Below are 23,594 nucleotides of genomic sequence, written 5' to 3'. Positions count from 1 at the left end.
TAGTTTAAATGCTTAAACAGTTTTTGTATCCCTTATTTACAAGTTATAAAAATGAATCACAGTAAATGATTTTTTTGAAAAAAGATTACACATTACAAAATAATCAGTAGTGCAGTATCAATTCAAATACTTAATGAAAATTGAGTAATAATCGATCATTTTTGAAAAGGGAAAAGAGCTCCTTGTCATTCAGGTCCATTAAAGAAAAAAGTCCTGCTTACAACTGCTTGAAAAACATGAGTGATGGTGCTTTCTTTTTCTTGGCCATTCCCCTGGGCACATTTTTTCCCTTACCCATTCCTAGCCTTAGGATTGTACCAACTGAACAGGCTATGGAGGTGGAGTTTTTGAGTGTTTTTTTTCTTTTTTTTTTTTTTTTTTTTTTGTTACAAGAAAATTCCTATTGATTGATATTAAAAGGACAGAATTATTGGTAGCCAACATTAAAACTAATAAATAAATAAATAAAAATAAAAAACAATAATTATGAGTGAAATTGTTAAATAACATAAAATTATACTTACTTCAGGAATAAGAGAAACCACACCATAACTTGATAGGCCATTCACCTTAAAAAAAGAAGGAAACCATTTAGGAATAAGCAAAAATTACATTAAGTTTACATCACCTACACAAATATAGATAGGTAGAAAACTACATATAGGAGTATAGTTGAAATACATCCAAAATCCTGAGAAGTGCCAGAGGCATATAAAATGGGTGTGTAGTCAAAAGTTGCCTTAGAGAACTGATGCTCCTGTTTGCCCAATAAGTGTGCCATATAACGACCATTTTGTGTCAATAAACAAGTTATGGCAACATATTCAAAAGCTTCTGTTAAAGTTAAAATATTTTCATATTACTGTCAGCCCCGCATAATTGGATAACGGATAAACGAATATCCTGTTTATATATACCAATAAAACCTCCAGGAACCGAAGATTTCCCCATAGACGCAATGTTTAAGATCCCTGCTTAATAAAATAATTTTCCCTGTTAATTGAGTAATATTGATCAAGCGTTTGCAAATATTTTTGCTGAGAAAAATTGAGGATAAACTGAAAATAAATTAAGTAAAAACAATTATTGACCTGTAAACATAAAATAATATTTTTTGCCAACAACGGGCCTGGGGGGGGGGGGGAACATTCACATTACATCAAAACATTTCTGCAATTATAATTTTTTTTGTTATTGTTACTACAAAAAAGAAGAAAAAACAATAGCTTTGTAGTCAATAATTAAATTAAGTAACGCAAAGAAATATACACATTTCAGATGATTATTAATTGATAAATATCAAATGTAAAACACAGCAGCACACTTGGTCATTTCACATTTTTTTAAATTTTGAACAATGCTTGAAATGTTTGACAATAAAAAGTTACTTATCCATACTTAAATATAAATAATTTTTAGCACCTGCATATACTTGCACATTATTATTATTATTTTTTCCTCTGTTAAATAAAAAAAAGCACTATTTTTAGCCAAATGCAACCAAATTTTAAAAATGCAAGAATTTTTTATTACAAAATAAAAGCTAAACATGAATTGTGCAAATAAAAAGAAGATTACTGACCCACACACTGCCTTCTAAATTTTCCGCTAATAGAAAACCAATTGTTTCAAAGAGTGCTTCATATGGATGGATTTGTACATTTAAAGAGTCATGCTGAATTTCCCTTGTTGCCACAGGTGTAAGTTTCTTTTCATCAACGAATAAACTTGAGAAAAACAGACAAACAAAATGAATATTTATACTTCTTATTTAAACAAAATATCACTTTCAAAAAATATTTAAAATACTTACTGGACTGTTGTGAGAGTTATAATGGCATATGCAAAAAAGACTGGATTGTACTCAATATCACTTCCCCGAAGATTAAAAATCCCTGAAAGAAGTTACTGCTACTTCAGAAGTTTTAACAAAAAATTAAAAGCTGCTCACTCACACACACACACAGACACAAAGTAATATAAGAGCTGATCAGAATGATTGGGATGTAGGTCCACGTTTAGTATTTAAATACAAACATTATTTTGCATATGCAACAACTTTTGTCATAAGCTACCTGTACGTTTTTTTTCTTTTTGTATCAAAATAACTTTAAATGACTTACAACAGTCATACTCTAATTGACAATGAGTATGTGTATTTATGTTACATATAGACAACATAGAAAAACTAAACGAAATTGATTCGGGAATGTTTAAACTAAAATATTACACAAGTGTCTGAGAGAGAAATTGTAATACATACTAAAATAAATAAAAGAACTCACAAGCAACTTCATCCAAAGCTGTAACAATGAGCACTGAAGCATTGTTTTTAGTCATTTCTTGTCGAATCTCAGCAATTTTATCTTGAAATGTTTTGCCTAAAATTCATCAAAAAAAAAAAAATCAGCATTTATTTTTTAAAAATACAGTTGGCTCTCTATTTAAAGACTTTCAAGTAACCACAAAAAATCGTCCTTAAGTAGAATGCTTCTAAAACTACAGTAGAGCATTCGGAACCGTGAAAAAATTCTTTAAATAGAGAAAGTCGTTAAATAGAGCATCGTTAAACAGAGAGTCAACTGTATTTCACAAATTTCTTGATTATTTTTGATCCTGAGAGTGACTAAAATGGGGAGCATATTATTCTAACCATAAGCAACTTACTTTGCAAAACTAGAAGAAAATCATAGCCAAAATTTTTTAGATTCATGCATACTAGCATTTACAACTGTTTACCTTTATAGGTAATCTAAAAAATCATAGTGATATATATTTACAAAATGTGGATGAAAACAATTTTTCAAAACTATACGTTAAAACATTAGCTATAGGCTCAACATTTTTCAAAGCACCAAGTTTTCTTTTGCATTTACCCCCCCCCCCCCCTATTGAAAACACTCTTCACAATTTTTTAAACTTTTATTTTATATTTACTTAACTTTCACATTCAATAACTTAAACGTATGCTCACAAAACTAATGCAGCTTTAAACCTTGCACATTAATATTTAATAAACTATATTTTTATAATCACCAGATCTTTTTCTTCTTCTCCTCAATCCCACTACCCCCCCCCCCCCCCGCCCCTTTGAATGTTGTTTCCGCTAAAACATTTTTTGCTCCTTAAGTTGCAAAATGAATCAAATGTCCATTACACAATGATTGAACTAAGACAAAAATTCATGCAATATACAGTGGTTCCCAAAAGAGTCCAACGATTTTCAATGAAATACTCTCCTATCCATTGGTTAAAATTAACATTTTTTAATAGGTATTTAATTATAAGATCTATGATCTATTTTCAACAAAACTTCTTGACAATTTTTAATAGCACAATAAAGCTTCATTTAAAAAACAAATTAATAATCAAAAAGCGCCAGAAACTTTATCTTACAAAAGTCACACTTTGAAAAAAATATCTATTTTTTTTTTGTTTGTTAATAATCTGACTTTTTACTAAGTTATTATTTAGTAGAATATTATTCAATATCCACAACAGCTTTTAAACGTCTGGAATAAATTTCATTGGTTGATCTTTCCCTTTTTTTTGTGCAACTTTTGAGTAAGTGTTCAATAAAACTTTGAGTCTTACTGTTTCTAGTTTGCTTTTCATTTCAATATTGTATTTTCGTAATCTAGCCTCCAGATATATCTAAATATGTTACATAGCAAAAATACCCGGCGTTGCCTGGGTCAGTAATAATTGTGAGAAACAATCGCTACTTTCTTTCGTTTTCTGTTTTAACTGAAAGAACTCAAAACACCGCTTTGATGTGATTAAAAATAAAGTTTCTTCTTTACTCATAAAAGTAAAATAGCAATAAGTATAAAGAACAAACGAGTATTGATTTAGAAACGAAAACTCGAATTGAAGCATAACAAAATTTGAAGAATTTCCAAACTATGAATTAACAAAAAAAAAATCAGTAAAAACACTTTGCGCTTTATTGAATTAAATAGTACACACACACAAAATTAAAAAAAAAAAAAAAACTCTCTACTATGTTACCCTAAATGTGCAAAAAGTAGAGTTTCCAAATGTTTAAATGACTTTAAACTTGTGTTTGCTCCGGAGAAGCCTTGATTCAAAAATTTCATTACGATTACTTTTAATATTGCTGCTGCTGGTAACGAATTTTTGTAACACTGGGTTTTACATTTAATCATTTAATGGGGAAAATACATATAATTTACTGTTTTCGATCATAACTTTTTTAAACGAAGGTTTTTAGGAATAAATAATAGCCTAAGTTGCTCCCTGATAATGTAGCTATCTATAGTGAAAAAATAGTTAAAATCCCTCCAGTAGTTTTGAAGCTTATTCCGGACATACATACATACATACAGAAGTAGCCATTTATGTATAAAGATCTGGATACAATTCCTAAGAAAGCAGTAAATGTCATGCTTGCCCCGGAGAAGCTTTGATTCAAAATTATCATGATGATTACTTTTAATATTGCTGTTGTTGGCAACGAATTTTCGTAGCAATGGGTTTTATATTTAATCATAATATAGGGAAATTACATGAAAGTTACTGTTTTCCACCATAACTTTTTTAAACGAAGTTTTTAGGAATAAATAATAGCCTAAGTTGCTCCCTGATAATGTAGCTATCTATGGTGAAAAAATGGGTGAAATCCATCCAGTAGTTTTGAAGTTTACCCCGGACATCCGGACAGAGATTAGCCCTTTATGTATAAAGATGAGGATGCAATTCCTAAGAAAGCAATGTCATGCTTGCTCCAGAGAGGCCTTGATTCAAAATTTACATTATGATTACTTTTAATATTGCTGTTGTTAGGCAACGCACTTTAGAAACAATGGGTTTAATCTTTAATAATTTGATGTGGAAATTACATGACCCTTGCTGTTTTCGATCACAACATCTTTAGACTAAGTTTTTTAGCGATAAATTATAGCCTAAGTTGTTCCCCGATTATGTAGCTATCTATGGTGAAAAATGGTTAAAATCCCTCCAGTAGTTTTGAAGTTTACCCCGGAAATCCGGACAGAGATTAGCGCTTTATGTATAAAGATTAAGTTAAAATCTTGTGATTGAGGAGATATTTTTAAGCTCAAGGAGAACTTTGGAGGCAGCAATCGCAAACGTTGAAAACCGTGTTTCTTATCATTATCATGATAAAAAACAAAGTTTTTCCGCTAACCAAATTTTCGGCTAATAATTTAAAATTGTTGTTTGATTTTGCGATGGAAAGTGTAAGCTTTCTGTTTTTCGCACAAATCCTTTTTTTTTGAACTGCTCCCATTTAATCCAGCTTGTCGGAGAACTCCGCTAACAGTTTCTGGTGAAATAAAAACCCAAAATGTTTCATTAAATTCTGCAGAAACTTTTACAGCCCTCAAATGTGTTTTTTCATAATTTTTTTTCAGTAAATCTCTGATCATGCTTTGTTAACTTTACTGGTTCACCTTTTTCTTATCTTGTTTTCGATCTGATTCTTTTCTTTAAAGCATTTTCTCATGCAAATCACTATAGAATAGTATAAATTAACTAATTCAATGATATATCGAACCGATTTACCACTACTATATATATATATATAAAAAAATCAAATTTCGAGTGTTTTTTTTTAAAAGGAATATCAGCCATTTTAAAATAGTAAGCAGAATATTAGGGAATAAGCAAACAAAAAATTAAAGCCAAATGACTTTTTAAGGGTCAACACAATGCAAAAATAATAAAAAAAAAACTATGAATGATAATTTTAATCACGAATTTATCGAAAATATTTCAGTTTACAATGACTTTTATGGCGTGTTATTTTCTCTTGTCTCTTTGTTTGCTGACGGATTTCAAAAAGAAAATTACTCTATATTTTGAAGAAAAAAAAAACTACTGGGTTTCATTTAGAACGACATAGCAATAATGTGAAAAGATATTGGACTTTATACTCAAATTCAGTTTCGCGTTATTTTGGTCTTACTACAAAATTTCAAGGTGTATGAACATTTTTGGAGACACTGTATTTATATATATGAGCAGTTGATCTCTCTTAATACCATCACATTTGATACGCAATCACGGCTAAAATGAACATTTTGTTAAGTTTGGTTTGCTATCTAATTACATTAAAAATTTGACGTATAATAACATACAGTAAATTGAGTCTTGGCTAAGACAAACAAAAATTTACTCTCTATTTACTTGAAATGTTCAAGGTTGAATACTGTAATAGTCTTTTTTTAGAAATTACTCATCATTTTTTTAGGTAGTAGAAGTCCCATTGTGTATCAAGAAGAAAATATTTAACACTTTGCATAGAAAATAAAGCCTGCACATTTGTTTACCCACATGCGTTTCAATTTATTCGGAGATAAAACTGTTTATCTTCCATTGCGGATTACAACTTATTATTCTGTGATTGTCAATTATTATCTTCCTTTTTCACTATTTTCCAAAAACATTCATTTATAAGAAATAGGTGATTATTTTTTCTGAATGTACTGATCGACTACAAAGTGTGTATTAGTAGCAATATTTTCTAAATATATAGGTAAGCATTTCTTCGTTTTTTTACAGTATCACTCGTTCACGGTTGTTATGAATAATGGCTGATAAGAAGGAATTCGTGGATTTTTAAAATTTCGTATTAACACTAGAATAACTACACATTTTAACCCCAAACAAATTTTGTTTGCTAACTGCTCTTCCATATTTTCATAATTAGCTTAATCCTTCTTTGACTTTTCGTAAATCATCCCGCTGTATAAGAATAAAATTTTCAAGAAGATAGCATTTTTTTTCAAATCAAAACTCAAGGATTTATATCAAAAAGTGCAGGCAGGTGTCATTTTGACCGTTTTGAGAAAAAAAGAAATGAAAATACATTTACTGATGCTGAGAGCTAATTTCAAAAATGATTCTTAGAACATAACACTGCAAGAATTTGAAGCATTCATAATGTTTTTGTAGGTAAAAAAGAATAAGCCGCTAGTTTATGAAATGCAACTGAAACAGCACTCGTAATTTTAAGAGTATTTTGAACTTTTTAAAAATAATTTTACATTCATAAAATCCCTACATACTTTAAATAAACTGCACTTATTTCAAATTATTTTTTACAAATATATACTATTACGTTGCAAACTAAGCAGATTTCTTCTTGGGGTCAAAATGAACCCTGGCTGTAATTCTAGGTATACGAAGACTACCGTAATTTTAGTGTTAACCGAGTTCGATTGTATGTATATTTAAGGAGTTAGGGTTGAGTCAACAGTTAAAAATTTCAAGAGTAATTTTCCCTTAAGTATACAACTTTGCCAGTACTTGCCAAGATGGAGTAAGAGCTGAATGCTCTAATGATTACAATAATCGAAGTCGGTCATTGTCCCTCCATGTCCGCAGTCCAAAATGTATATCTCTGCCTCCTAACTTTCAACAGATTTAAATTTAATGCAGAAATGTATTTAAAAAAATTTTTCATTATAAATTAAATGATAGCAAAGTTTTGTTAAGCTTAAACTGATTAATTTTAATGAATTTATTGCATGTTTTTTTTTTTTTTGGTAATGTGTACAGAATTTCACAATTCAATACAAATACAACAAAAATACACTTTGTGAGCACTTTTCATGCTTTGTACAGAAAATTTGGTTGATTTGTATTAATCATCAATTTTTGTGCTATTTTGTTCAGCTTTTGTTTTACAATTAGATTGGGGAAAACTCACTTTTTTCGTAAAATGCTTTAGCTTCTTATCCCAAAGTTTTTTTCTTTAAATATAAAACTGTAAACTAAACCTAACAGTTTTTTTTTTTTTGTTTTTTGTTTAATAGAACTTGACATCAGTCAGTTCAACAATGAATAAAAGTAAAAAACTTTGCTTGTAACTATGCTGTCACATTTCAAACCTTTGTTGCTAGGCATTAGAAAGCAAGTCTAATTACAGAAAAATACATTTTATGTGTCCCGTAAAGGGCAAACCAGGTCAACTAAATGTAAAAAAAAAGAAAAAGAAAAAAACATCTTGCAATTCAATAGCCAGCTGATTGCCACCTCAAAAAATAAACTTCTGACCATAAAGTGTACAAAAGGTGGTAAAATTTTCTCACCAAAATGGAGGTGCAGCATTTGCGAAATAATTTATCAAAAATATTTTACTTGCATTAACTAATGCATTAGGATTGCTAACTTCAATAAACTAAAAAAAATATCGATTAGCATTTCGAGCAAAAAAAAAGAGTGCCACTGTATTAAAAAAGTAGCTTCTAATGCAATTGACACTATTGGCCACTGACAAATAGAGCAATTCCCAGTTTTGCCCTTTAGTGTTCAACATAAAATGTCTAAAATGAAGAGGAACCCTTCAAAAAATGTCTTACAGTATAGAATTAAATCGAGTCCATTGTCCCTAGAGAAGTTTTTCAGTTAAGCTGAATTTCATACCAGTGTATTCAATGGGAAGATATTCCACGCTGTTCAGCGGGGGACTTGGTCTTTCTTCCCAGATATAATCAACAAGATTATCTTTTACAGGCACCAGAGTATGGCCTCCAATTTTTAACTTCTGCCGCAAAGTCTTCCAAGAGTCTGAAAAGGAACAAAGACTTTAATTACAAAATACAGTAAACTTATGATTATTTTCAGGCGGGTTATCTGCTTTGCAGACCATCCATTACCTTTCACACTTTCCAAAAAAAAAAAAAAAAAAGTTGTAGAATGTTTTACTGAATTTAGCAAAATGAACCCATTTTAATTTATCAGTCAGGAAACTTATTTTTAGTGGTTTGTATGCATTTCTTTCTTCCCTCCTACTTTCAATGACATAAAACCTTCCAACGACACTGAAACCTAACTAATTGAAAAAGGATTTTTACATCTACACTCCTTATGCATGTAAATGAGTGACCAGACAAGTTTTGTCTGAAAAAAGTCCCCTTCCCTATGTGTTCTTCTAGTAACCTAATTTGATATGTCTTAGTATATCTGTTTGCATAATTTACTCGTGTATTCGTGTAATTCGTTTGCAGTAATGTGTGCCTTTTTAAGCTTTTACATAACATTTTTACACCCACTGTACTTTACTTAACAGCATCTGTAACTTAAGGGTAAGTTTTAAATTTTCACAACATGCGTACACACAAATACCGATTTTCTGAAGAATTTTAGAACTAAAAACACTTTCTAATTCAAATAATTTATTAAAAGTTCAATAAAATATAAATTACACAGTGAAAATCGGAATCATTCTTAAGTTACACAGAAGGGCCTAATTTAGATCATGATGCTAATATTTCTTAACAAAATCCTTAATGCCCAGCAAATTGTTCAAGAGTAATGAATGCAAGGTTCACGAGCACTTTTGCAAAAACCAAAAACTTTTATAAATATGGGTAGTCTACAAATGATGTCAAGCTTTGAGAGGGAGGCGGGATCGTGAAATTGTGACAAGGGGAAATAAGGGGGTAGGGGTAGCAAGAAGTGTGAAATCACAAATATTTTGGTTGAAAAAAAATGTGGGAAGTCATTTTGAACAGCCCTATATGGAAAATCTTTAAAAAATGAAACTATGTTTAGAGCCAAGAAAATTATGGATATGTGTCATTGTTCAAAGACTTAAAAAAATGTCACACACTGTTGAATTTTAAATCAATCTTAATAATTACCATCAGTTAATTATTGTTTTTATTGATTTTCCATTTAATTGTGTACACTCAAGTATCAATGGTTTGTACATAAGTAAGTAAGGAAGGGCTTAAAAATATTTTGTTTCGGATCAAGAAGGAAAATATTAGGTTTATAAGCTTCAAATGCTTTGGATGTAAATTCATGTTGAAATTCAACATTATTGAATATCAGATAAATTATATCTTTCACACAAAAATATTTATAGCAAAACAACTAGAAGAAAAAAAAATTCCATAAAAATTGTTTTCTATTTATGTTTGAATACTTCTATAAGTAAAATAAACATTGACTATGGTACAGTAAACTCCCTCTAATACGGACAGTAACGGGACAAATTTTTGTGTCCGCAATAGAGAGGTGTCCGCAGGACAGGGATTTAATAATGTTATTTGCATTGGAACTGGGGAATTAAAAATTGTCCGCATAAGAGGGGTGTCCGCCTTTGAGGGGTGTCCGTTAGGAGGAGTTTTACTGTAATTTAGACACACGACAGTGTGTCAGCCAAGTTCGGAAACAGACGACACATCTGCCAGTGTGTACCTTACATGAACCATTTCAAGCTACTTTTGACTCCCTCATTTCTCAAAAACTATTAAATCTATGTGCTTGAAATTTTGTATGTCTAATAGAGCTGCCTAGCAGACCTATAATCCTAAATTTCATGAATGTACCTCTTATAGTTATAGAATTATTACTATCTGAAAAGTGTCATTTTTTACACTGACTCACTCACTCATAAAAATGTTTACGAACTTCCAAGTGTCTCACATACTTGAAATTTGGCATAAAGATAGATTTTCATGCATATGTAAAGGGAAAAATCTAAAAAGTAAAAAAACTACATTAAAATAGCAAAAAACTATGCTATTTTTTATGAGCATCACGGCGTAATCACTTCACTGTGCGATTGCAAAATATTTCGCCAAATAAATCAAAACAAATGGACTCGTCAAACGTTGCCCAAACAAGGTTGTTGCAGTTTTAAATTAACAATTTAATTTCTAACCAAAATAGAGCTTGAAACAATACTTTAAGTTCCACTAAAATGAAAAATGATCCATCAAATAATTAAAATTGCAAATCTAGATCTAAGCCTTTAAAATTAAAAATAACTGGCTTCAAAATTTTATAAAAACTTTAGATCTCAATTAAATGCAAAATTTTACAGGAGGAGCAAAAATGGCAGCAATAATTTCAACAATTAAGAAATATTGTCGCAAATTCTGCATATTTTACGATCTACGTTATTATAATTCCCCCGAACAATAAAGAAACCCCAGACAGATTTTGAGATGAGTTTTAGCAATTTTCTTAATTGTCGACAAATTTGAGGAAGCCAAAGACCAAGAGCTAATGTACGTTGGCCTTGCTGATAAATGGGAAAACAGATGATTATTCTCCAAAATTGGCGATCGCGCCAAGTCCCCAGTTATCAAAATATCTTCATAACTTCTAATAAAAAGAAACCGCAAACCAGTGCACCGTAAAAGCAGGGAAAAAAAGGAAATCATATATATGTAATATACGCTTTTGCATTTACAACTGTCTAAATTAGAACATAATCTTTGATTTAGCTTTTCAAAAAGTAATGATATCCCAACAAAACATAAATGTGGAAAAAAAGCCAAGTTCGGTTGAAATCAGGTGCGGGAAATGTGGTGTCACCGACAAAAAAAAGTTCAGATCTACAGTTACCAAGTTCCATAGCAGTTCCTCATAGAAGTTGGATTTTCCCATGTTCTTCAATTCATTTAGAAAACAAATTTTTACTTTCTTTGATATTAGATTTAAAATTTGGCAAGTTTGAAAAAAAAAAAAATAGTGATGACTAAATTTTGCTGCAAGTTTAAAATCCGTTATTAAAGCAAGTAAAAAATTATTTTCTAAATGAATTGAAGAACATGGGAAAATCCAACTTCTATGAGGAACTGCTATGGAACTTGGTAACTGTTTAGATCTGAACTTTTTTTGTCGGTGACACCGTATTTCCCGCACCTCATTTCAACCGAACTTGGCTTCTTTTCCACATTTATGTTTTGTTGGGATATTTCTAACTAATATAACTTTTGTGCGACATTAGCCACTTGGAATATTCTACAGTCACTAAACAAGGTGATGCTTTTCTAATAGTTAATTTGTCTTGTTGAATGTCCACGCTGTACACTTGCAATATTAATTTAAGAAGCAAATCTTGAAATTGCAAACAGAATAAGTTTTACAATCATTATTTCAATTTATACTTGCTCTGTAATTGTAACTTTTCTTTACAATTACAGCTATTTTTTAAAGGCTTATTTGTGAACTGTGCTGCATGAAGCGATCAAAATGTTTTAAAATCATTTATAAAGTACTTATGCACAGGCCAGTGATACTTCATTTTACACAGTTAAATGGAGAATCAATTTTTAAAAAATTATGGGTAGAAGTTATGAAAATTGATGAACAAAATTTAAAAATGTCTAACATGATCTGGACTTTTTTTGTACATATCTGTATATTTTCAATAATTTGACTTTTGTAACTCTTTATAGCAACCAAGTTCAAGTTTTACACCAAATTTACAGAAAAATAATTTTGTAGCTAGTTTTGCATTCTTAAAGCAAAACAAAATGTGTTTAATGAGACCTTTTACTAGATATGGTAAACAAAAGTTTTAATTAAGTAAACAAATTTTTAAAGAAGTGATCCGTAATATTTGACTGCATAACAATGCGGCAAAATTCAAAGAATTGAATCTCAGTAGCAAACTACCCGAAAAGAATACCATAAATCATTTTTTGTAGCTCAAATTAGCTTGTATCATTAAGCACATATATTTTCACTAGTGTTTAATTCCCTTTAAATACCGTCAGAGAAAAGGCCAGTAAACAATATTTTTTCTATTTAAAAATAGTTTATATAGAAATCAAATATAATATTAACATATGAAGCAATGAGATGAAAGGGGATGCAAGTGGACTATTTTAAGTTTCGAGTAAAACGCATTTAAAGATCAGATCCTAGGTAGGCTTTCATTGAAATTTTTTTCTGAATCATGCTGTACAGCAACACCTACCAGAGCTACTAGTACCATCTCTTGCCCCAAGACAGAGGAGAGGTTCACCTACCATTTGTACTGGTTATCTCCAAATTTTTAATTTTGCCATTTGCATCCCTTTGCTTCTCACTGCCTCATATGATGAATATCAAAAACTTTTAACTTTTTAATTACCATAAGTCAGTAAAAAGGAGTCAAAACCAACTGCACTTCCTACAGGCAATACCTGAAGAGAATAACAATACAAAAGCTATAGTAGTTATAAACAAATTTACTTGAAATTTAAGTTACTATTCAGTTTAATTGCTTCTTTAGACACATAAGAACAGGTGATCGTAAAGGTGGTTATTTTCATCGCTCAATGGAGGCAAAAAAAATTTTTTTCCCAGTTTGATTGAATCTTCAGTTTCTTTTTCAGTTTTAGCATAGTATCAAAGAAAATTTATGAGTTTAGTAGTATTTGCATCAGAATGAAATTTTGAAATAAGAAAGAAAAAATTGAATCATCCAAAAATATGAAAGTACTAAAATTTCAAATATTTTCATATGTTCTACATATACCACAAGCAGCTGGTGCATGAAAAAAGGGGGGGGGGTCAAAAGAATTCTAATAGTTAGGGGCCGTGGTCACTAAGAATGTTTTTTTCTTTTTTTTTTTTTTTTGTAAAATTGAGCTATATATTCAAACTGCCTTTAAATTTACTGATTTAATAACTTCTAAACAAGTGGAATATGGCAATAAAAATTGGGACGAATGGCCACTTCCATTTTTATGAAATAAGATGACAAAAGTTTCATTAGTTCGGAATTTTTTGTTTTTACTTTTGTAAAACAAATCAATCTACCCTATAAAAACTCATTTTTCAATCGTTCATTAATTTTTAACTCTGAAAGTGAGGGGGGCAAAGTCCCATTGCTTTTGAAAGTGAGGGGGCGGCATAGAGAAATGATATTTACTGAAGTTTCACATTTACCTTCCTCTTTTTGTAAACGTTGCTCTTTGAAAGAAAACAAACTCTACATTTCGGCATGTAGAGATAGCATCATTGAAAATTATTATACATTCTGCTTTTGTTTAGTTACTAGCTGAGTTCCCTGGCTTTGCACAGTCTACCTTGAAATAAAAGTTAAGTCAAGTGACGCGTGTTCAGCAATTAGGCTTAAATAATAGAAAAAACGAAATTACTGTAAAATTTCCCATCAAAAACATGATTTTAAAATTTTGTTAAAGGCAAATCTAAAAGTTCTGAATAAATTAAACACAACCCTTCATTAATACAACTAAAATCCTTGATTATCTTCTGCTGGCAGTACAAAAGCAAAAGAAAAAAAAGGCTAAAAAATAACCAAAAAGATAACATTTTATCTCAAAGCAAAAACTTTATTTGTTCACAGTCGAGAAAAAAAATTGGCTACAGATCTTTCTTCTCAATGGTTTTATTCACGCTAATTTAAATTGAGCTTGTTGGCAGACAATAAATTTTCGATTTTATATTGGTATTCCATTGAGCTTAAAAATGCTTATAACTTTTTTTCCAGTGATTTTACAGTCTTTGTCTTTTTGTAATTCCAAGAAAGTAAATCAACTTCAAGGGCATCAAGTAATAAATCAAGTAAATCAACTTCTTTTGTAGACTTTCAAATGGGACTTAAATTAAGAAAATTAGATCATTATTTCGGGTACAAAGAGTCATTTAATGCCATTTTTGGGTCATAAAATTAAAATGCGATCCCCCAAGTGCCCAAGTATTTGGTGCCAAAGTACCTCCCAGCCAAATTTGGCTGAGATCCCACATAAACTGTAGCTTTGTATAGGCAAAATATACACACATATATATATATGCACGTACATTTTTTGTTTTATTTACATAGATAAGAGAAAATGCATCAGGCATGTGAATTCACTCAAGAATGTTCAAAAGAATTTACTCAAAAAATCTGTAGGGTCACACTGGCACCTTCAGTCTTTCTAGTTATATGGCAATTTTTAGTCTTTCTAGAGTTAAAATCAAAATTATCTTTTTTAAACCATACTAAATGCATTATTCAGTGAGAGGGGAAATCAAATACAATACTTACAGTGCTTAGCCATTCACCTTCACTTGGAGTGTCAGGCATCCCTATTTGAAAAAAGCAAAAGCTAGCATTTAAAAAATCTTTTAGCAAATCACAAATTTAGAGAAAATTTAAGTTAAAAAGTGTAATACAAAAGAATAAAAAACAACAGATACTGTGGTATAGCACACATTAGATTTGTTCCTTTCACTTGCATTTGCTTTCGATTTTTGCGGAGAATCTATTTTGTTCAGAGCTCTTTTCTGACCGTCTCTTGCTAAAGCAAAAACAATTGTGATTTTGTCAGAGGAGACAGTTTGTCTGACCTCGTTCTCATTTGCTAGAGAATGTGGCGTTTTTTTCTAAGCACTCGGATTTGTGCATCTTAATGTTATTTGGTCACCAGTCTTTTTCTCAAGAGTAACGGAAATTTTGAGAGCCACGTACTTCGTGAATTTCGAGCGTCATTCGATTTATTTCCTTATGCCCCAAAGATGTGAGTTGGCAGTGTTTAATTTTTCAGCGGAGATTGCATGTCTCGCTGCCAGCGAATTAATGATCAGCTTTTCGTTCTTGGCCAAGTCCTCAGAATGCCGCTAAGATATTTTATGTGTATGAAAAGTGGCAGTGAGCTTATTATGGTTGATAGCATTCTATTACATACCAATAAATGTGCTTACCAGTGTTTACCTTGTGCGCATCAATTTGGATATGTTAGAACTAATTTTGTGCCAGCAGCATTTTGTTAATAATGTGAAAATGTTTAGGATGCTATTGTTTGAGCCTGACTTTCCTTGTACGTGATTCACACTTCTTGTTACACTGTAAAGTTTGCTAAGAGTTAGTAATCGTCATGGTTGCAAGACTCTGGCCTGGGTTTTGGCTTAGCGACTTTGCACAGCTTTGTACCCACGTTACTACCTTGCTTGTTAAACTGCAGTATGTCTGATCGCCCCCATTTATCTATACGACAGATACCACAAAATGCAAATGTTAAAATTTAAGTATTTGATTTTTAGCAATATTGCACATAAGTTCAAGCAAAAATGAAATTTTGCAGTCCTCCTTATTTGAACATTTAAATGCATTAATTAATCATAAACTGTAGCTTTATTGCTTTTTTTTTTTTCATATTTTGATTTTTAACATTGGTATTTGTTTCATGTCTATTCTTTGACTCTTAACAGATTACAATCATTTCATATTTCTTTTCATTTCTAATTTTAACTTTGATCTTTTGTATACAACCTTCCCTTTGTCATTGTTAGTGTTTATATTTCTATACAGGAAGATTGTATATCATTGTTTGCACAGATTGATCTAATAGTTTTTGTGCTGATAAATACTAAGTTTCCTTTAAAAAATGTAGCTAGAACATACTTGTATCATAGCAGATCGTAGTAATTTAGCAATTTATACTACTCAGGGTCAGTTTCCCGAGTGGTTTGTGTTGCAAAATATTTTTGTATCTCACATTGTCACACTTGGATGACTAGTAGTATGACTTAGGATGATCTAAGTAGTATGAGTGACAAGACACATTTTCTTGTGATGTGTTTTTCAGATTTATCAGAAAGATTAACAGTTAAACAAGAGTTTCTACAGATATAATACCTTGAGAGCTTTTCATTTTTGCTCAATAAGTTAAAATAAACGACCGACATTTTTTTCCCTTGCTCAAAAGTTTAACACGTGGAACAATGGGCAATCACCATCGTTTCCTATTTAGATTCTCTCGCCAGATGGCGTGTTGATTACTTTCAGTTCCCAATTCTTGTACACTTATAAATTATAATAATATGCTGGTAAACTAATAGAAAGAATGTCCAATCAGGGATAGTCTTTTTAAGGATTTTCAGTTCCTGATCTTGATGACTTAATTTTAAATCCTTTTGAACCTGGTCAAACCAGCTTAATTTAAGTCCTACTTTTTGTTTTACAAAGAGTTTTATTGCAACAACTTTTTTTTTTTTCTGCAGAGCATTTTTGTCCATCCCTGAAGTCAACCCTAGTCATTGTATAATTATTTCTTCTTTTCTGATTAAACAAATTGTACAATGCCTGTTCTTTGGATTTTATAGCAGATTCCTAAAGTGTGAAATTCACTGAAAGGCCGGAAACTTCTCTCAAGACTCTGCCTATTTGCTTAACAACACTCAGGTTTCAGACACAAGAGTAACAATGAGATTCAACTTCCATCCATTTAAACTTTTAGAGATGGTTAACCTTTTTAGAATTGGTTAACCTTTTTAGGCATTTTGATGGACAAAAAGGGATTAGTACTTGTATGTTTTTATAAGAAAAACATATGAATACATAAATTAAAAGCAAAATTAAAAGCAGAGGATATGATTACCTTCAACATTTTGCCTCAACTTTTTATATTTGTTAAAGTCAGAAATAAAATGTGATAAATACATGTGATTTTACTTTTTTTTTTTTTTTTTCAAGTCAAAAAATTAACAGCACAGAATCATCTCTGAGGCTGGACTTGGGAAATTGAAAATTTGGATAAAAAGGAGCATTTAAAAATGGCAGTCAGGAGACTGCAGAAACAAAAGGGGTTCCTTGCAACCCCGAAACAGTGTCAGCAGTAATTTGCAATTTTTGTGCATCAAAACTTTGGCATTCATTGATTTAATTTTGAAGCACAAAGGTACTTACTTGTTACTTAATATGACAGTTTTAATTGACAAATGACAATTTTTAAAAAAATGTTACAGAAGTCTAAAAGTGAAATGTAAATTCAAGCTAGATTGTTATCTTTATTATATTATTAATAATGTTCGTTCATTAATTTTAAACATAAAATAACTATGAACAGTGTTGGGGTTGGAAAAAAATTTTGGGGGGAACTCATCTTGGGGATTGAGGGGATTCCCCAAAATAAAATAGTGGCTTGAAACTAACATTACATTGGCATTAGTTTTATTTAAAAAATACACATACAACAAAAATCACTTTTTTATACCAATAGGATAAAGAAACATTTAAGTTACCATCTTTCATTAATGTCCAGTTGGAATCTAATTGCTGTTTAGCTTGCAAATAATACCTTCCATCAGTCCATAATGCAGCATAATCTTGAGTGACTACAGCAGTGCCTTACAAACAAATGGCAAAAAATAAATACAGTAATTTCAATATGTCATATTTCAGTAAATTTTTTAAATGGCAGGTTTTCAATATCAATAATCTCTAAGCTAATATCTCAACACAATAGCAACTAGGAATATTAACTATCATAATAATGTTTATAACATGTAGAAAATGCACGAAGAAATAAAAATGAAACCTGATTCATAAACAATTTATGTACAACTCACATATACAAAATGCTATAATACAATGCCAATGTAACAACCAGGAGCAGACTATGAGCTTAACTAGGCTGGTACCAGTTAATTTATCAATCCCCAAAGAAGATTAAGAACTCTCACAAAACTATTCACCCAATTGCTAGAAACAGCTACTTCATTATAATACAGCTTAATAAGCTATTCCAAGCAGGCGTTTTTTCTTTTGAGGATAATTCTTTTCTTTAGACAGTTAAGTTAATAAGAACTTGATTGAAAACAGATATTTTGCATTTCGACAAATCTATCAAAAATAAAACACAAATAAATGTTAGAAAAGCTAGAAAATTATTGTCTACAGGTAGAATATAATCGAAAAAAAGAACTTTATAAAACTATATGTTAAAATATATATATTTATATATATTTAGCATCAAGTAAATTTGTTTTAATGATCAATTCAATTATTTGGAAACTAAGCATTTTTTTTAGCTTGGTTTTCATTGCAGCTCCATTCTCTTCCCCTCTCCCCTCTTTCTAAAAAATTAAAAAAAAAAAAAGATAAGCACAGTTAAAATTTAGGTATTTATTATTTTTAAAAACAGACAATTTTAAATATTCTATTCAATTTATATTTAATGTCACACAATTTTAAAAATATTACTGACAACATTACTAAAGTGACAAGTAATTGAAGATCTTGGTGCAAGAAGGGCAGGGGTGCCTGACCTCCTAAGATCAAGGGTGCACCCCTCCCCTAAATATTGCAAAGATACCCCCCCTCTAAAAATGAAAAAAATACCCCTCAAAACACCCCCTAAAAATTTTAATGGTGCAGTCTGCACCATGACTCCCTCCCCCCTTCCGAGGTGGGCACCCTTGAGAAGAAAACAGTTGCCCTTTTTGCTGACGGAGCAAATATACATAACACCTTATTTAATAGGAAACCTAATATTTTATTGAGATGTCATGTAAATTGGTTTCACAGAGAAAAACTCTTAACATATTGAGTACAAAAAAAAATCTTTCAAAATGAAATTTTAATTTTTTTTTTTTTTTTTTTTTTGGTGATTCTAAAAAGTTTTCAAAATGGAAGTGTCTTTTCTTCACCAAAGTTTTCAATGACTTTTTTTAGTTACAGATCATTAGACCAAAAGATAATATCCACTCATATTTTAATAACTAGTCCTGTATCAAATTCTGTAATGGTCTTAATTATTTACTATTGATTTATACTTTATTATTATTATTACTGTAAATATTTTTTGTGCTTTTCCATTTTTAACATTAAAAACTATTTTAGATGAACCTTGAAAATCTGAACAAGCAAAAACCAGATTTGTAGATTTTAGTTTTAGCAAATTTTACAATAAGAGTGCTAAATCTAAATTCTACATTTATCATGCAATTAAACTGCTTCAACTGAACAGTGAGTACTGGTAGAAACCGGTTAAAACCGACAGGGCACTGGCAAAAACTCACAAAATGAAATAAAATTAATTATTGGCGTACAATAGAAAATGCATGGAAAAAAACAATTAATTTTGTTAACCAAAGCACAATTTATAATTACAAAATTATCACAACTCAAAATCAAATGTTACATTGTTTGGACTGTGCAGTTGCCTCTTAGAAAAGGTAGTTTCAAAAATCTAAAGTTTCTCAATTTTAATATGCACAAATGAGAAACTTTACAATCTTCTTGCAGAGGAAGAGCTAGCAGGCAATGCATCAAGGAACAAGCAATGTGAAACTTTCATCTATTGTATATATTTTTTAAATTGGTCCACCATGTGGTAACCGGGGTAGTGGTAAAAATGTGACTGGAAAAATAAGTTTTGAGAAATGGTGCCAATTTATTTTGCAAAGCTGTGACATTAGGTACAGAGTCTACGTTAATATTGGTAAAATTTTTGCACTTTCATCTTGAACGAGAAAATTACAATCAGTTTTTACAATGAGGAAATGAAGTTTAATTTTTTAGTTTACTTCAACAAATATCATTTAGTAATTACTTGAGTTATTAAAGACGCTTTTAAGTTTTTGCCAGTTTCTGCCGGGTTTTACCGGTTATAACCAGTTTCTGCCACTGGCATGGTAAAAACTAGTTTCTGCTGGCAAAAAGCCAACCCTGAACACAACACAAGTTCCCCATTTCTCTTTCTCTCCCCCTTTCAATACAAGGAAGGTGTCTGGATTTAGCCTATGTAAGTTATGGTAACTTTACATACACTGTCTTGGGAAGCTAAAGGGCAATAACCGCAGAAATGAGTATTTGAGATATTTGAAGATATGCGTTTCAGATTCCATGATAACAATAGGGAACTCTTTTAATTTGATGTTTTCCTGTGCTTTATTTTCAACAGAAAAGAAAAAAAAAATAAGCAAGATTGTACAATGAAGCTCAAGTACAACAGATGACAAAGCAAAAAAGAGAAAAATTTACAGAAACTGTTCTTTACATTCCCACAGCAGTATAGCAGAGTTTAGGGTTTGTATATAATTGAGTTTAACACTTAAACTAGTTGAAATAAAAACTTTTTTTTTTTTTTTGAAAAACCAAGCCTAGCTTAGATTTATCAGGAGGGGATTGATGTTTTTTTCCCCTAACTTTCAATGTTAAAGCTTTCTCTAAATATATTTGAGAGTTTTCCACCTTTTCTAAAACATATTTGAAGAAAGGTAGAAAAAAATGACAAACATGTAAAAAGTGACTTTTTAGAAGAAAAGGTTAAAAAAGTGACCAATTCCTTTGTCTTTGCTGTAATAGTATCGACGGTTTTGGAGCAACTGAATTTCAAAAAAAAATTGGAAATACATAAGCAGCCCCTCCCCATTTCAAGAATAAGAAAATGGGAGAGAGAGAGAGAGAGAAAAAAAAAAACCTAAACACCCTCCTAAAATTTTCAACAGTGCATTTTTGCCATGAAATCCCTCTAATCATAGAAATGTACAAAACAAAAGAAACAAATCTGCTAAAAATGGAACTTGATAAAACAATTATAAATTACTGAAATGGTCAATAAAAAACTTTGCCAGTTTCCTTATTTTGACTTGAGTAATTTGTAAACGATTCAATGTTGTGTTTCCTATATTTTATTGCATTATAAAACATGTACATTCATTTTAATATATATGTTTCGATGCATTATCTATAGTTATTTAATTTGCCAACTTGTTAATTGTTTATTTTCAAAGGGAAAATATTTTTTTATTGCTGTACGAAATACAGCTTTATAAATAAATCTGCAAAACCCGGAAAGCTCTAAAATACAGAAACGCCATGGGTCTGCCAGTTCAAGATTTTCAAGGTTCAACTCTATTTTTGAAATAACTCATTTTACCTGCAGATCCAGAAAATCCAGATACATATTCTCTTCGTTTATCACAAGCAGCAATATATTCACTCTAAATTTTAAATGAAAATATACATCAAATAAAAAATATAAAGTGATATAAGTTTTTTTTTTTTTTTTGGAAAAAGTGAAATATACACAAAAAAAATCTGAAGAAGAGTAATCCTACTTTATTCTGTAATAACTTAATGACTCACTTAATATTCAAGTATATTTATTGATCAAGTGTTTCTTTGCTCTTTGGCCTAGGATAATTCTGAATTATTTTCTTATTAGAAAGTGACTTGGTAGAATTCAACATTTTGTTTACTGAACATAGAAAAAAAAAATAATTATTATAGCAACAAAAAGTTCTTTCTAAAAAAGCAAAGTGTTTTTGAGTTGAGATTAATATTGAACTTTTAAAAGAGTAAATCCAATCCAGAGGGATGGCTCCTTACGCTCCCAAAATTCAGCGTTTTTGACCACCCTATTAGCAGCACACTTTCTAATGAAATTACTAGTCACTCGAGATGTAAGAAGCAAAATTTTTTAGATGCATGAAATACGTTTCACAGAAATTTTTACAATCTAATTTCAGGATACTAAAACGAAAAATATGAAACAGAAATTACTTGATGTGCATCGCAAGATGGTATTATATATGCTTGCAGTGATTGCGATACATAGGAAGTATTTTTCATTATTTCTCTTAATTTTTTTAGAATAGAAGTAGTACATTTTGAGTTCATGATTTCGTTAAGGGTAATTTTAATGAACAGTGAGTTTGTAATGAATGTAATTTAAAAGGGGACCAATACTTTCAAGATAATTCCATCCATAAATTTAAAAATCTACTCCTCCAAGATTTCAAACGTTTGGTTAGGGACCGAAAGATTCTGAAAGCGTCAGGGTGAAATAGTGCAATATCTTCGCTTTTCTACTTGATTTTCTTATCGTTCATGCTGCCATCTAGTGAACAAATGTATGAATATCAATCAATATTAATTATAAAATAAGGTTGCAAAGCCATTAAAGTTGTCTTCTTTTTTGTTCCGTATTCATTTATTCTTTATAATTAGCCAAAATATAAATATTTGAAGAATTGAAAAGGTTACATTTAGCGTTTATGATTTAAAAAAATGAAAAATAGACTTTTTCATTTACATACATAATTATTTACTTTAGTGCAATCTTTTAAAGAAAAGAGAAGAAGAATGTATTATTTTTGGTTACATTTGGTGTAAATGGGTGAATAAATCAATTTTCAAATTTATTAATATATAAACATTATAAAATTCAAATTGCCTATAATTGTTAATAATAATAAAATTATTCAAACGGACAGGAATAAAGTAGTATTAATAAACGTTTTTTCATTTGGGTTATTCTGAATAAATACATTGTGCATTTGCATGAAATAGACTTAAGATATGTAAGAGCTACGATTCATAAAAAGAGTAATTTAAAATTGGACGACAAACATTGGACGTTCTTGGGAATTGGTATTTGTTACATTCGGATGAGGATGTAAAATTAATCCTCTGAACAAAAAAATTCATGTAACCTCAACTGATGAAAGTACTCAATAAACTTCGGTAAAAAAAAAAAATATTTTAGAAATGAATGAAAAAAGTATTGATGGAATTATTTTCTTCCTATTCATTTAATTTTTACACTTAGTATTCATTAATAATTAATGTTAGTTGAAAAATAACTATGTACAATAGAATAAAAGTTATTAAACTAGTTTGTTGTTAATCATATCTTTAAAAAGTGAAAAGGGTGCAGAAGAAATTTCAGTTAATTAAAAGTGAGCAACAAAAATTTTTAATTGAAAAAAAAAATTCAAATTCGTTTACAACAAGTTTAATGATGAACATATCAGTTTAAAATATGCATTTCAGTCTAACATCAAATACAAAAAAAAAAAAAAAAAAAAAGCGCTCAAACATTTTAGACGGCAAGACGCTCATATGTGAAACATTTTCTATGTTGAAATTCTATATGAAAATAGTTTTATTGTAATAATGATATAGGGTATTAGAAATGACTACTTAACATCAGGGTTTGTGATTTTTAATTTTCTTTTTTAATCAAAAAACTCGGACTTTTTCATTCAGATTTTTTTTAATCTTGAAACATTTGTAGATTAGGGTTGGTTCAGGGACGTGGGTCACTGCGGTAAGTGGGTCACCCCCCTAAAACTGAAATAGG

At 30.2% G+C, this 23,594-nt stretch overlaps 1 protein-coding gene across 1 annotated transcript in view; it reads right to left on the bottom strand.

The window, feature by feature from the left end:
* The window catches only part of LOC129227067 (xaa-Pro aminopeptidase 1-like), a 45,467-nt gene extending 23,221 nt beyond the window's left edge, over window positions 1-22,246 (bottom strand). Inside the window, exons 1-10 of the mRNA XM_054861711.1 lie at window positions 22,013-22,246; window positions 21,387-21,450; window positions 17,746-17,850; window positions 14,771-14,811; window positions 12,866-12,917; window positions 8,413-8,556; window positions 2,286-2,381; window positions 1,814-1,895; window positions 1,583-1,727; window positions 525-569 (exon numbers count right to left, since the gene is read on the bottom strand). Coding sequence (XP_054717686.1) covers window positions 525-569; window positions 1,583-1,727; window positions 1,814-1,895; window positions 2,286-2,381; window positions 8,413-8,556; window positions 12,866-12,917; window positions 14,771-14,811; window positions 17,746-17,850; window positions 21,387-21,450; window positions 22,013-22,129 — 891 coding nt within the window. The 5' untranslated portion in view covers window positions 22,130-22,246. The remainder of the gene's footprint in view (window positions 1-524; window positions 570-1,582; window positions 1,728-1,813; window positions 1,896-2,285; window positions 2,382-8,412; window positions 8,557-12,865; window positions 12,918-14,770; window positions 14,812-17,745; window positions 17,851-21,386; window positions 21,451-22,012) is intronic.
* Window positions 22,247-23,594: the final 1,348 nt, after the last annotated feature.

This window comes from Uloborus diversus, chromosome 7 (assembly GCF_026930045.1).
Source record: "Uloborus diversus isolate 005 chromosome 7, Udiv.v.3.1, whole genome shotgun sequence".
In the NCBI taxonomy this organism is placed as follows: domain Eukaryota; kingdom Metazoa; phylum Arthropoda; class Arachnida; order Araneae; family Uloboridae; genus Uloborus; species Uloborus diversus.
This window is presented reverse-complemented; position numbering and strand designations above follow the sequence as displayed.